The 13,416-nt window shown below is 39.9% G+C and overlaps 1 protein-coding gene across 1 annotated transcript; it reads right to left on the minus strand.

Moving 5' to 3' along the window:
- Positions 1-3,120: 3,120 nt before the first annotated feature.
- On the minus strand, positions 3,121-13,170 carry Lin7c (lin-7 homolog C, crumbs cell polarity complex component). Its single transcript, XM_038331104.1, has 5 exons — positions 13,104-13,170; positions 9,742-9,860; positions 8,946-9,017; positions 6,075-6,284; positions 3,121-5,453 (listed from the first exon to the last, which is right to left on the minus strand). Exons 1-5 carry the CDS (start codon positions 13,138-13,140, stop codon positions 5,298-5,300), a joined length of 594 nt encoding a protein of 197 aa, XP_038187032.1. The 5' UTR covers positions 13,141-13,170; the 3' UTR covers positions 3,121-5,297.
- Positions 13,171-13,416: the final 246 nt, after the last annotated feature.

Raw genomic sequence — 13,416 nt, forward strand, 5'->3', positions numbered from 1 at the left:
AGCCTCTAGCTCTCAAGAGTCAGGCATCAAATCCTCTTCCTCAAGATTTCTACTGAAATCTTTATTGTACTAGGAAGAAGCCGCATTGAATCCTGGTTCAGTGCTGGATCCTGGAGATGAGGCCACCACAGGGTGTATTCTCTTATGGATAAAGGTGCTTCCAGACAAAGGATTATAAACTGGTTGAATGAATGTGAGTTCAAGATCGGGGCTGGCTGCTTCTGCATGCTGAGGGACATCTATAGACAACACCCTCCTTGCTTCTGGTGTGGGTCTACCGGCAAACTTGTACATTTACAACAGCAGAGGCTCCCTGATCCCTGCCTTGTGTTTGTGTGGCGTGGTGCCTGTGCTCCAATCTCCCAGAAGAGGATTTGCACTGCCTTGAATTAGCACCCATGTTCACCCTACCACTTTGGGAAAGACCTATCTTCTCCTAAGGTAGGGATTGGGATTCCACAGCTTTTTCTGGAGGGACATAAGACAGCCCATTACGTGGTACGACATGAAGTTAAAGGTCAAGTCACAGTTACAATGAAACTCTAGGCTTTCAGGATAAAAAAAAAAAAAAAAAAAGCCAGAAACAATTTTCGTGTTTTCAGATCAATCACATGCCTCACAGATTTTATTTCATCCTGGCTGCCTGGTCATATTTTTTTCATAGAAAAATTTTGGGGGGTGGATGTCTGGAGTTCAAATCCAGGGCTTCAAGTATGATAGGTGGTCACTCTACCTCTGAGCTATATAGCATTACCCTACTACCCCTACCCCATGCTTTTATTACCCATGCAACCTCTTGTCCATAAAGCCAGAGCTAGGTTGCTTTCCTTACAAACTGCCTTCTCATTTCATAAGTATTGTAACTGAATTTATTTTCTAACAATTCACATTGACATATCCCTCAAAATGCCACTAATTTTAAAATTTGGCAATTTACTTTAAAAACCTCATTTTGTCTGTCTATTTGCCCATATATATATATATATATATATATATATATATATATATGGGCAATGGGCACAACTTACAACTTACAAGTACAACTCACAGTACAACTTACAAGAGTGCTTACAAGAGTGCTTCTCTCAAGTACGGGGGCTTGAATTCGGGCCATCAAGTCTGGTGGCATTTATCTTGACTTGCTGAGCCATCTTACTGCTCCAACTACTTCCTTCAGCTAACAGGATCCTAGAGCTACTTAAACATATGGGGACTACATGACTAGTACTTGTAGGCATCCTTCAAGGAGCTTCAAGACAATGAGAGAGCAAGACACACTGACTGCAGATGACAGATGAGACGAAGCTCTGCAGGGCATTCGAACTGGACAGAAAAGTACCTTGTCTAAGGTTCACGGTATGGAGACAAAGTAGGATTTAAAGAGAAGAGCTGGGTATCGGCCTATGCCGTCAACCACATCACACCACCTCTTACAATAACGGAAGAGAAACTTTTGTTTAGTTCTATTTTATGAAAGGCAAACAAACTGCAGAAATCTGAAGTTTTATTTCAGGAACCACCACGAATTTTGCTCTTACTCTAAAGGTTATTTTACACAGTGTTCAGAAATACATCTATTTGTGGTTGTATCAGTTTTGTCAAATGCAAAGGACAAGCATGACTCATACAAATATATTTTAAATAAGCCTTGAATCAGAATTCAATTGCTAAATGACTCATCTATTGGAAAAGTACTGTTTCACATTCCAAATTATTTTCTCAAACTAAAAAGAGTACAAGTGTATCAAACCTTTGCCAGTATTTTTTTTTTTTTTTTTTTTTTTGGTTTTTCGAGACAGGGTTTCTCTGCATCTTTAGAGCCTGTCCTGGAACTAGCTCTTGTAGACCAGGCTGGTCTCGAACTCACAGAGATCCGCCTGCCTCTGCCTCCCGAGTGCTGGGATTAAAGGCGTGCGCCACCACAGCCCGGCCTTTGCCAGTATTTTTAAAAACCATGTCCAGTTACAAATTAGTTTAAAACTTCTTTAAAATTAATAATCAAGTGATGTTCCCTATTATGTAACTATTATCACTTCAACAACCTTTGAAGAAACATTACTCGTAAATTTTGGATAATTAAAAACTATAAAATGAGATTGTTGCCAGAAGAGAAACGACTGTAAGTTAAAAATGCAGACATTTATTTAGGAGGTACAATCACTAGAGTCCTTATATGTCAATGATCATTCCACATCATAATCACATGTATTCTTTTAAGTCTACACCAAGTCATGCTGGCAATGCTTTCCAGGTAAGCCATAACAATATCTCCTATTAGATTCTATTCATTTTAATTGTAAACAAAGTACTTGAACAAAATACCTTAAAATTTTACAACAGGAAGACTATCTTAAACACTAAACCATCAAGCTTTAGACACGGCTACAACAATGGAGGGCACAGTGAAGGGCGAAGGAGCTGCTTGGAGACAGCACAGAATCATCACTCAGTGGTTTCACATCTGAAAATTTTACACATGCTCTTTCAAACAACCTCAAAGTTTTCTTTCTTTTTTTTTTTTAAAAGGTAAACGGGGCAGAAGGAAATAACACTGAATTTTACAATAAAATTATTGGTAGGTTTCACTTTAAAAAAGAAAAAAGGAAGGCCAGCCTGGTTTACACAGTGAATTCCAGGACAGCTAGGGATATGTTGAGACCTCCAAAAAGGTCAACTGTAATTGTTTTGTAAATAAGGAAAGCCCCAAATATCTTTGAAGTCCATAAAGAGGTACTAAAAAATACAATCAACCATTACTTAGCTTCTGATTAAATGTACTTCCAGAGTCTGGTATAATCGGAAATTCCATGAGCAAGTGCTTCTCAAAGGTGGGTTTCCATTATAACTACACAGAATGAGCTTCTAAAGACAACTGGGGGTAGACTTGGTCAAAACACATGATATAAAATTGTTAACCAACAAAGAAATGATTTTGACTTAGCTGTTTTCGGAAGGGACCTAGGTATCAGTAAGTTCTAAGCTCTGCAGGGCATTCTAACATGCAGCTAAGGTTGAGAACCACCAAGTCAACTAAGTCTGAACTATTTAAGAAAATAAATGGAAGACTGGGGCAAAGGGAAATTTGCATTGTAAGTTACAAATGAAACAAACACTATTATATATTTACTGCTTGCTTGGTCTTATTCACAAACCATTCATTTATTAGATGATGCTCCTTTACTTTCTTGTTACACAAGAAGACTACTGTACATCTGCCACGGCATTTTCCTATGGTCAATATTTAAAATCCTGAGCTACGAGAATTGTATCAATGAAAGCAAGCTATTGCTACTCATGCTCAATCGTACCAAGCAAAGCTATGCATTTGGCTCCTTTAAGTTACTTTTAAGAATTATAAATAGGTATCAGCCCACAGAAAGAACAGATTGTGAATTACTGCAGAAAAGCTTACTCGACAAACTAAAAAAAGGAAAAAAAAACTGTAACTTGGCTGAAATTCTGCAATTGCTGAACATGAACCAGGAAGCTGTAGTTCTAACAGAACGCTGACGGACGCGTCCTCAAGAGCCACTGCAGCCGGAGCAGCTGGGCTGAGACAAGGTCCCGGGTGTACTTGCCCTGGGGAGTCCGAATACGAGCACAGTGTATTACTGTTCTATGTGCACCAACTGTAATACAGAGTTTACAACAAATACCTCTAATAATCTTACAATTAAATTAAAATATGTCATACTCTTCTATACTACTTTGGTGTCAACATTTTAAAAACATATCAGCTAATTTTGAAAATATACAATTCAACATGATCCTATCAATATCAAGCACATTTTGTAGTGGACTAAAGACATTCAACCATGCGCAATCCAGTGTTCAATTCCTAAATGATAAATAACAATGCTGATTGACTTTTACTCTGAAAACTGCAGATCTCTTGTAAGACTGACAGTGCTCACAAACATGCAAAACCACGTATACACTTCCATTCTTCCTGAAGGAATGTTACAAAATGCCCATTTTTTTAAAAAAATAAAGATAATAAAGTCGTAATTATGATAAGTTACTGCATTTCAACTCATTAGTTTCTTAACGTTGTCACTTAAACCCTTTACAAATGTTCCTATAGTCTGCGACTGAAAATGAATCAACTTTGAATTCAGCTTTTAGAAGACTTAGTCACAATCCCATGATAGCTGCCTTTTAGTAAAATAGTGACATCCAGTGGACAAATGGTAAAAAGCTTGTTCAAACTCCCACTGCTATTTGGATCGTAAAGATATGAAGCACTCTGCACTCCACTCATTGTGAGACTTAAGAAGCTGCCTGTTTCTATATCTTAAACAAACCTTATCTTCCCTTCCTGTCTTGAATCGGTACTGAAGCTGGGTCAGTAATTATGTTGGGCTCTTCAGGCCCCACACTTGGAAGTTATTACTTTGTCTTGCTTCTGTTTCTCTCAACACGAACTAAGTGACTCATCTCTAGGCATGGAAGAACTGAAATATGAGAAATATATTTAAATACAAATGAATAGCATAAAAATTTGAAAGTTGACATCTGAGCTGGTTTGGATTTATAATTTATGACATAGTGCTAAATATAAATAAGGGATTTAGTCATTAATGCTAAAAATCAAATTATATCCTCTAACCTCCCTGCTTAAATATTATGAAAGAATACATATTTCAGCAATGATTGCTTCAGTGTTTAAAAACTTACTTTTAAAAATCAGTATAAATGAATACATATACACTGTTTAAATAAAAGTATAAAGGTTCCACGATAGCTATGATTTACCACTGATTACAGATATTTTATGTATGTTCTAAGTACAAAATGCAGCAGCAATGCCAACACTCAGTGTCATAAACCGCTGAAGGCAAGATTGCTGGGTTTAATTTCTTGGAAAACTGAAAAGAAATTTCACAAAGAAATTGCAATAAGCAAAAGGAAATATTGGAGAACTGTTATTTGTAAATAAGTTGCCAAATGAAGAAACCTCTTTTTAAAAAAAGAGTAAGAATGTAAAAGTTCATTTTAATATTAAAAAAGCATTCTTAAAAATCTATAACAACTTTGTGACAAACTCTGCATTTGAAAAAGGCCTGTAAAAACAGCAGGACAGAACTGCCCTCATCACCTTTTACTTTTTCTCGTGAGAAAAAAAGTGTATGCTTCTCTACAACCGTAAGTGATGCTAAAATAGGCATTTATAAAATGGCAAGAAGATTTCACGGAAGTTTCTGGTGTTTTATAATCATTGGCATTGAGGCCATCAGTAGGTCACAAGTAAAACTTTTCTAGCTAAAAGCAAAGAGGAACATAAAGTTTTTAAATGATTAGGTTTGTTGTCTGCGTTTTGCTGATCTCATTTTTTCAAAGCGTGATTCCATTTCTTCCAAGACCTTTGGCGTATACCGTACCACTAATTTAACCTTCCCTTGGGCTGCTTTTAGTAGTTCCACAGCTTTCTCATGATGCTCTCCTTCAACACTCTGGAAAAGTGCATACACATAAAACAATTAACAGGTAATCCAACAATTAATAAGTTCATAAGTAATCCAACCTGTAAAAAATGTTTAAAACATAATTAAACATTGTTAATTCATTTCAGCATTACAAAAATAACACTCTTACTCCATGAGTTTTAGTCACTGTGAAGTCCTATGAGACACATTTCTGCACTCTAGAAATACACACCTCGTTACTGCAGCAGGGCAGCAGCAGATCAAGTAACTGCCATTCCACAAGTAAAATGCCAGCTTATTTCTAACCTAACACACAGCTTTAGCTCCTCGAAAGCACTGCTGACTTACACTGGAGCTGCTCTATAACTCACACTTACAACTCTGGGCTGGAATTCAACTCAGTGGTCAAGCGGTTGCCTGGTATTATGAGTTAAGTGTTCACCCACTGAAAACCTCCATTATCACTAGTGACCAAAACAACCACACAACACTGCATGGAGCAGTAGCACCTGGGCTTCTCTCAAGGGATTTTAAAACTCAGTCTAGGAAGCTCTCCCCTTTTACCTTCTGATTTGATTGCTCCAGTGCACCCCCAAGTGGCTATATCACATTATTACAAAGAGCAAATATAAATAGATTTATCTTTACCACTCCATTAACAGAAAGTAGCTGATCGCCTCGCTTGAGGCCCCCATGTCTGTCAGCAATTCCACCTGGAATTATCCGTGAGATATAGATTGGTGAGTTTTGTTCTTTGCCTCCCATGATATTGAATCCAAGGCCTTCTTCTGTTTTGGGTAACTCAACAACTCTGGGGTGGGAGTGCCCTTCACTGGCAGCAAATGCAGCAACAGTAGCCTGAAAGAAATATACACATTTAAGAACAAACATTTTTGAGGGGTTGGAGTTTGAACCCAGGGACTCAGATATGCTAAGCACGAGCATCATTCTACATCTCTATTCAAGCCACTTTTGAACCACACAACTTTTCATTTGTGAGCTTCCACAACTTCACTGTAAGTCAAAAAGTTTGCAGGAGATAACTGAAAATATAAATACTCAGAGATCATGCAGGAAGTAAGCTTCAGATCACACTAGCTCCTCCAGATCTCAGAAACATGCGGCTGCAGGTGCACAGTGCTGGTCAAGAAGGCATGCGACAGATGTGTAGATATTAACTGGGAAGCACTGCTTGAGGATGCCAACAGCCCTGAGCTGGTTCCTTCAGGGGCCCCTGCGCAAGACACAACCTACCTACATAAATGTGTCCTTCTAGGAAGTCATTTTGGCTGCTATATTGTTTGAATCAATTACTATATAACAAAAACTTCAAGAAATAACTCAACATTTAAAAAAGATGCATATAACCCATATGAATGCTTTTTGTTGCTTTAGCTAAAGTATCTAGCTACAACTAAAAAGAAAATGATATAGAAGAGATATAACTATGTCTGATTATATTCTAACACAGGTTTACATTCTGTTTCCTTTCCCATTTAAAGGCACCATTTCCATTATGGATCCTGAATGGAAAATCAAAAATGAGGAGGAGGGAGGGTAAAGACATTGAGACTTACTGAATGCCAACTACTATCTCAGAAGCACTAAAAGAGACCCGAATCTACAAACAACCAAGACTCGCAAGCTCTGAGGGCTGTAAGTCAGAGGGAACCAATTTCTTTCGGGGGTGAAGGCATAAAACAGGCTAGCTTCAAACTCTTCATCTTCACTCATTAGCCTAAAGTGCTGGGATTGCAAATATGTTGACAAAACTTGCAAAAAAAAAAAAAAGTTTCTTTTCTGAGACATGGTCTAATTTAGCCCAGGCTGGCCCCAAGCATGTTACAGACCCAATAACCTTAAATTTCTGCTCCTCCTATCCCACCTCCCAAATGATGGTATTATAGGTATACACTACCACACCCGGTTTTATGTGGTGTTAAGGATGGAGGGAGCTCAAAGCCTTATGCATGCTAGGCAGACACTCTATAAACTGAACTAGACCCACACACCTTCCCAAACCCCAAGTATCTATAGATTTAGCAACTTTGACCAAAGGAAACCTAGACGTTTAAATACTCATACTTAATGAAAACTCCAGTACTTCCCTTTGTGAACCAGTAATTAGCAATACAAAATAGCCTGCTATTAAGTACTTGTAATATATGTTAACGTATTCTAAGTACATAAGATACACATCTTGTTGGGGAATATTATTTTAAGGTGTGTTACTTTATGCTGTGGAACATTTTGTTTACTGATGAAAAGATGAGTTGTTTTTGTTTATGATGCAATTTTTTAACTCTGTGAAGCCGTGTTACTGTGCCTGTCTAAAATACCTGATAGTTCTAATTAAGAGTTGAATGGCCAATAGTGAAGCAGAGGCAAGGAGACGTGGGATTGGCATAGAGAGAGTATAAATAGGAGGAGAAATGAGGAAGAGGAGCAAGAAAGAGAGAACAAGGAAAGAAAGATGTCAGGGGCCAGCCAGCCATGGAGTAAGATATAAAGTGAAAGTAAGATATATAGAAGTAAGAAAAGGAAAAAGTCCAGAGACAAAAGGTAGTCAGGATAATTTAAGAGTTAGAAAAGCTGGAAAGAAACAAAATAAGCTAAGGCTGGGGATTAATAAGTTAGAATAAGTCTCTGTGTGTGATTTATTTGGGAGCTGGGTAGTGCCTCACCCCCAAAAGCCAAGAGCTAAAGAGAAAAGAGCAAAAACACATAACATCTAGCTCAATGTCTGAGTTATTTGAGGAAAATAACATCGGTACAAAAACAACCCCCCCCCCCCCAAACATATCATGGACAGCCCCGAGGAGGTGGCCTAAGACCAACTAACACTGTCCAATATGTGCAGGGCACATATTGTCAAGGGAAAATCCAAGTGCAATGTGAGGCTTACCTAGAGCCCCCAGGATTATTGTTCACGTACTGCTGTATGGGGTAAGGAAAGCAGTCTACCTTTATGCTTCTTTATCAACAACGAAGTCATCTTCATTGATTATAATCACAAATCTGTATAATGTACTGAATACAATTATATAAGGTATGCTATACATCTTATTGTATTCTCAGTATATTGCCCAAATAGTATCACAAAATCTTATAAAGCCAACAAAACACTCCTATTTCTAGTACGTGAGAAGTATAGCATAGTTTGGAATATATGCTAGTTTTAAAAGATACTATATCTTATAATTGCATGTTAAATCTTCAATCATGACTTCTGTACTTTATATACACATACATACACATACATACATATACGCACACATATACAGACAGCTTGTATGTCTCTGTGTGAGCATGTGCTGGCTCCCTGGACAGTGAGCATCCAGGATATTCACCTCTTTATTCCTCCAGCACTAGGGTTATAGACACTGTTATTCCAAGCATTTACTTGGAAGTTGGGGATCCGTACTTATGCCCTATTACTTGTATAAGAAGCACTTTACCCACTAAGCTACCTCCCAGGCCATGTTCTAGTTCTGTGTTTTGGAGCCCCACTTTTGATACCTTTGCAGTTGCATTAGCTCTCACTTCAGGGCTGCTACTGATGTCCACAGTTTCATAAACATGTTCATACACCTGCAAAACACAAAGTTTTCATATTTAAGTTCTGGGATATGTTTGAGTTCTAGAGAAGCTAACAAATATGTTAAAATTTCCCAAAGACATTTTTGTAAAATGTAAATGCTTTCCTATTTGGCATTTAAAAACAAAACAAAACAAAACAAAACAAAACAAGGGGCTGGAGAGATAGCTCAGAGGTTAAGAGCATCGCCTGCTCTTCCAAAGGTCCTGAGTTCAATTCCCAGTCAACCACATGGCAGCTCACAACCATCTGTAATGGGGTCTGGTGCCCTCTTCTGGCCTGCGGTCATATACACAGACAGAATATTGTATACATAATAAACAAACAAACAAAAACAAAACAAAAAACCCAACTTTTTTTAGTGGTGGTACTAGGAGTTAAACCCAGGATTTCATACACGTTAGGCACATACAAAATCTGTGACTGAATTTTACCACTGAGCTATACGCCCAGCTAAAAATTCCAAAAAATGAGAGACAAGACCAGTTCTAATTTTCTTTTTCCAGGCAGGCTGATCTATAACTCACGTGTAGGTCAGGCTGTGATGTGTCTCATGGGCCTTCTCATGCCTCACCCTCCTGAGTGTTGAGATTACAGGCTTGAGCCACCATGTCCAGCTCTAGTTCATTTTCTATTGTATTTCTGAATTCAGATTTCAGTGTATTTCTGTAGCTAATGAACTCAAAATCTAAGCAAATATCAACCATGTTAACTTACCTCCCTCACAGCATTGCAGAACTCACTCTGAAGGACTCTTTGCAAAGCCTGAAGTTTCTGTGGTGGCACCTCTCCACTCCTTTGTAGTTTTTCCAACAATTCAATTGCTCTGCAGATATCTACAGGAAAACAAAACACAAGTAGTAATTCTTGCTAAGAACTCTCTCATTCCCTTAGAACATTGTAGCTGCTAAGATTAATGCAAAGGCTAGCCAGGTGTGGTGCCCAATACGAATAATCCTCACTACAGAAGCTGAGGCAGGGTGATCATTATCTGTTAAAGACCAGTTTGGGTTTCAATACTGCCTCAAGAACAAAGCAAAGAACCCCTAACCCCCAATTCCCCAAAAGACAAAGAATATATAATAAAAAAGAAAAATCTTTAATCAGAAAAGTTAACAGTATTATCATTCATTATTTAGTCAATAAAAATTTACCTAATCATCTCATTGGTAACCAAAGCAGCCAACCAGTACAAGAGACCGTGTGCTAGTGACTTCGCTGTTAACTTCCGGAAGGAAAACATGATACATATGTAATACAGACTGTTCATTGACACATGGAAATGCAATTAGTTGTGAGGATCACTAACACTGTTTTAATTCAGACATGTCCAGATATAGTTTACAAAACAGAGAGAAAAACTAGCTTTGTCAACCTGATCCTAGTGCTTGTGTGTAACCTTGGGTAAGTTTCCCAGATTGTTTTGCAGTCTTTCACTGTAAAACATCAATAACAGTACCTCATATGGGAAAAAGAAAAGGAAATAAAAAGGCTCAAAGCGCATATACGCCACACTGGTATGGACTAATCTTAAGAAATATTAAGGGGAGACGGGCGGTGGTGGCACATGCCTCTAATCTCAGCACTAGGGAGGCAGAGACAGGTTGTAGCTCTGTGAGTTTGAGTCCAACCCGGTCTACAGAGTGAGTTCCAGCAGACTCCAAAGCTACAGAGACCCCTGCTTGAAAAATCAATCAATAAACAGACAGACAAATACTAAAAGATCAGGAGTTCAGCAGTTAAGAGCAAATCCCAGATTCCCAGTACCCACTTGGGCATCTCACAATTACCTAAAACTTCACTTCTAGGGATCTGACAACCTTGTCTGGTCTCTTACCACCATCTAACACACACAACTTAGAAAGAAAAAAACTGAAAAAGAAAAAAAAGAATTACACACATACACACACAAATTAGGTTACTGTGATTGGGAAATGTCCAAATGCGTTTTATGAACAAAGAACTTTTGAAGATGAAGATTCATGTTATAACACTATTTATATCATGACCTCTGTTCTGATCCCCAAGGTTTTTCTGAACCCATGCCTAAATGTATTACTAACACTAATTAACCAAAATTTCAGTAAATTTTAATCTTGTTCATTTACCTCCAAAGATTAGAATTCCTACTAGTCTACATATTCTAGTCCTTAAACACTTTTGACTTAGTGGGGGAAGTTTTGGATTCCATGTTACACTAAAGAACCAGATATTTACTTCATAGACTTAGGACTTTTCTTTGTACTTGCAGATGAAAAGGTCCAAATAAACTGAGCAGGGTAGCAAAGCGTTGATTCAGTTCTGGATAATAAAAGCTTAAACTGTTTTGAATCAAGCAGACTACCTCTGCTTTGATTTGCCACCTCCAGAGTGGCTAGGAAATGTTGTTTCAGGAGTTGCTGGTTTACAAAGTTACGATTTATTATCCACACTAAAATCCTGTAAGTAGGCCTGGAAATGTAGCTCAGTGGTAGAGTGCTCACCTACCATGAGCAATGCCCTCAACTTAATAGCCAACGTGGTGGAAAGAAGGAAAGTGGACGGGAGAAGGAGTAGAGAGAAAAAAAATCCAGCTAATTAACACTCGGAAGCAAGCTAAACTCTATTAAATCTAAACTGTACCAAAAAGCTCACAGAGTTTGTGCTCTGGTGAATTATATTTTGATGAGTTAGAAGACAGACAGGAATTTACTCATAGGTGCTGGTTTACTGTGAACTCTTGAGAGTTATCTGCCAGGTCTGTTAGATTCCTCAATCAAAATCTGACTTGATGATGTCATCTGATTTGCTGACCCTGTTAACTGGCCTTCATCTCCACTAACATTTTGAGTTTTCTACTGTATAACTAAAAACTTTGCAACCGCAAACACCAAATGCCAGAGGATCAGGGTCCACATTTTGTGCTTCATTTAAAAATACCAAGAATGCCAACTTGTTAGAAACCTCCAATTACTCTGCTTAAGGCAACAGATTTGTTCCTATCACAAGGCACACTGACATTATGCTCGAGAAGAAAATGTCACAGCTGTAAGCCTACCTCAAGTCTTTCCCAAGCTACCCTCGGTCACAGAATGCCGCTTTAATTAAAGCCCTGATAGGCTGGAGAGAAACAAGTCCGCGGAGAGCGGCTCTTTTAAGTGCACCAACTTTAAAATTATTTCCTTCTTGGGCAATATTAATATAGAGACTGCAAATGCAAATACTAATATATGCAAAGTGTCAAACTCCATTCCATGCTTTGTTTGCCAACAGTACTCAAAACGGCCAACAGGCTCTTCCTGAGTACTCTAACTTGCAGTTGTAAAAATCTAACGATTTGGGCAGGGCAGAGTGCAATGTTGGAAATCTGCAACTGGCCACCGGTAGAGTACTTCCACAGCAGGTTTTCTTTTTCTTGACTGCTCTAAGAAGCTATCAACCAACCAGGTTGGCAACTGTAGGGATTCTAAGGAAGGACTAGTATCGCACTTAGGAGTGATTTACAACTAACTACTACTCCACCTAGTTACGTAATCTTCGCAAGACCAAGCCAGTCGGATTGTTTTTAAAGCATCCCCTCCGTGACGGGAAGGAATATAAAAGCCAAGAAATACCAACTCAAGGCCCAGGAGGCTGTGGTCAAAGTAATGAAGGCGTCTGTGTTGAAATGCGGGCGAGCGAGTTTATGCGGGAACGTGCCTGTGTCTGCCAAGTGTCTGAACGCGGGCGAGAGGGCACACGAATTCGTTCACGCACGGGGGGCAACGAAGGTAGACAGTCTCGAACAGCGAGTGAGGCTCTCGCTTTTAGGGTTTATAAAGCGGAAAGCCGCATCTGCAGTGACCCAGGGAGTGTCCGTGCCTGCCGTCGTGAGCAGGTCGTCAGGACCGAGCTGCGCCCACCGTCGGGGTGAACGGAGTGGGTCTGGCGAGCTTTCAAACCGCGGCCAGCGCCTCCCGCGAGCAGCGGCCGGCACGAAGGCCGGGGAGGCGCTCCGGGTGTCAGCTCCCCGGCCACCTCGCTTCCGCTCCGACCCGCAAAGCGCCCCGTGAGTCCCCACCCGCTCCACCCACCGCGGTCGCGGGAGCCGCCGCACTCACCCCTTTCCAGCCGGACAGGTTCGCCCAGCGCGGCCATCTTCTCTTCGACGATGCGGACCCACAGGAAGTGACGACACAGAGGCCGCGGTGGGCGGGGCCGGGAAGCCGGAAGGGTGAGGAGCGTTAGTAACGCGAGAGCCCGAAGGATGCGGGTACCCTACTCGGAGCTGTGGCGGCTGAGGGTTTGCCGTCGAGGCGTTGCTCGCCGTTCGTTCTGTGCTCGCCCACTTCCAACCATCTGAGGTTGAAAAGAACCGATCTTCCGAATTGTCCCCTGCCTCGGGGAAGCCATGTCTTTAGTTACAGGCCCTGC

This window comes from Arvicola amphibius, chromosome 5 (assembly GCF_903992535.2).
Source record: "Arvicola amphibius chromosome 5, mArvAmp1.2, whole genome shotgun sequence".
Taxonomy (NCBI): Eukaryota; Metazoa; Chordata; class Mammalia; order Rodentia; family Cricetidae; genus Arvicola; species Arvicola amphibius.

What these genes read in the sequence shown, in the direction of transcription:
- Lin7c (XM_038331104.1), bottom strand. Translation starts at nt 13,140, where the DNA reads ATGGCCGCGCTGGGCGAACCTGTCCGGCTGGAAAGGG. An exon ending in GAGCTAATGCAACTGCAAAG is followed by an intron (nt 6,285 to 8,945) that starts GTATCAAAAGTG and finishes TATTTCTTTCAG; the next exon opens with GCTACTGTTGCTGCATTTGC. An exon ending in TACTTTCTGTTAATGGAGTG is followed by an intron (nt 5,454 to 6,074) that starts GTAAAGATAAAT and finishes GCACTTTTCCAG; the next exon opens with AGTGTTGAAGGAGAGCATCA.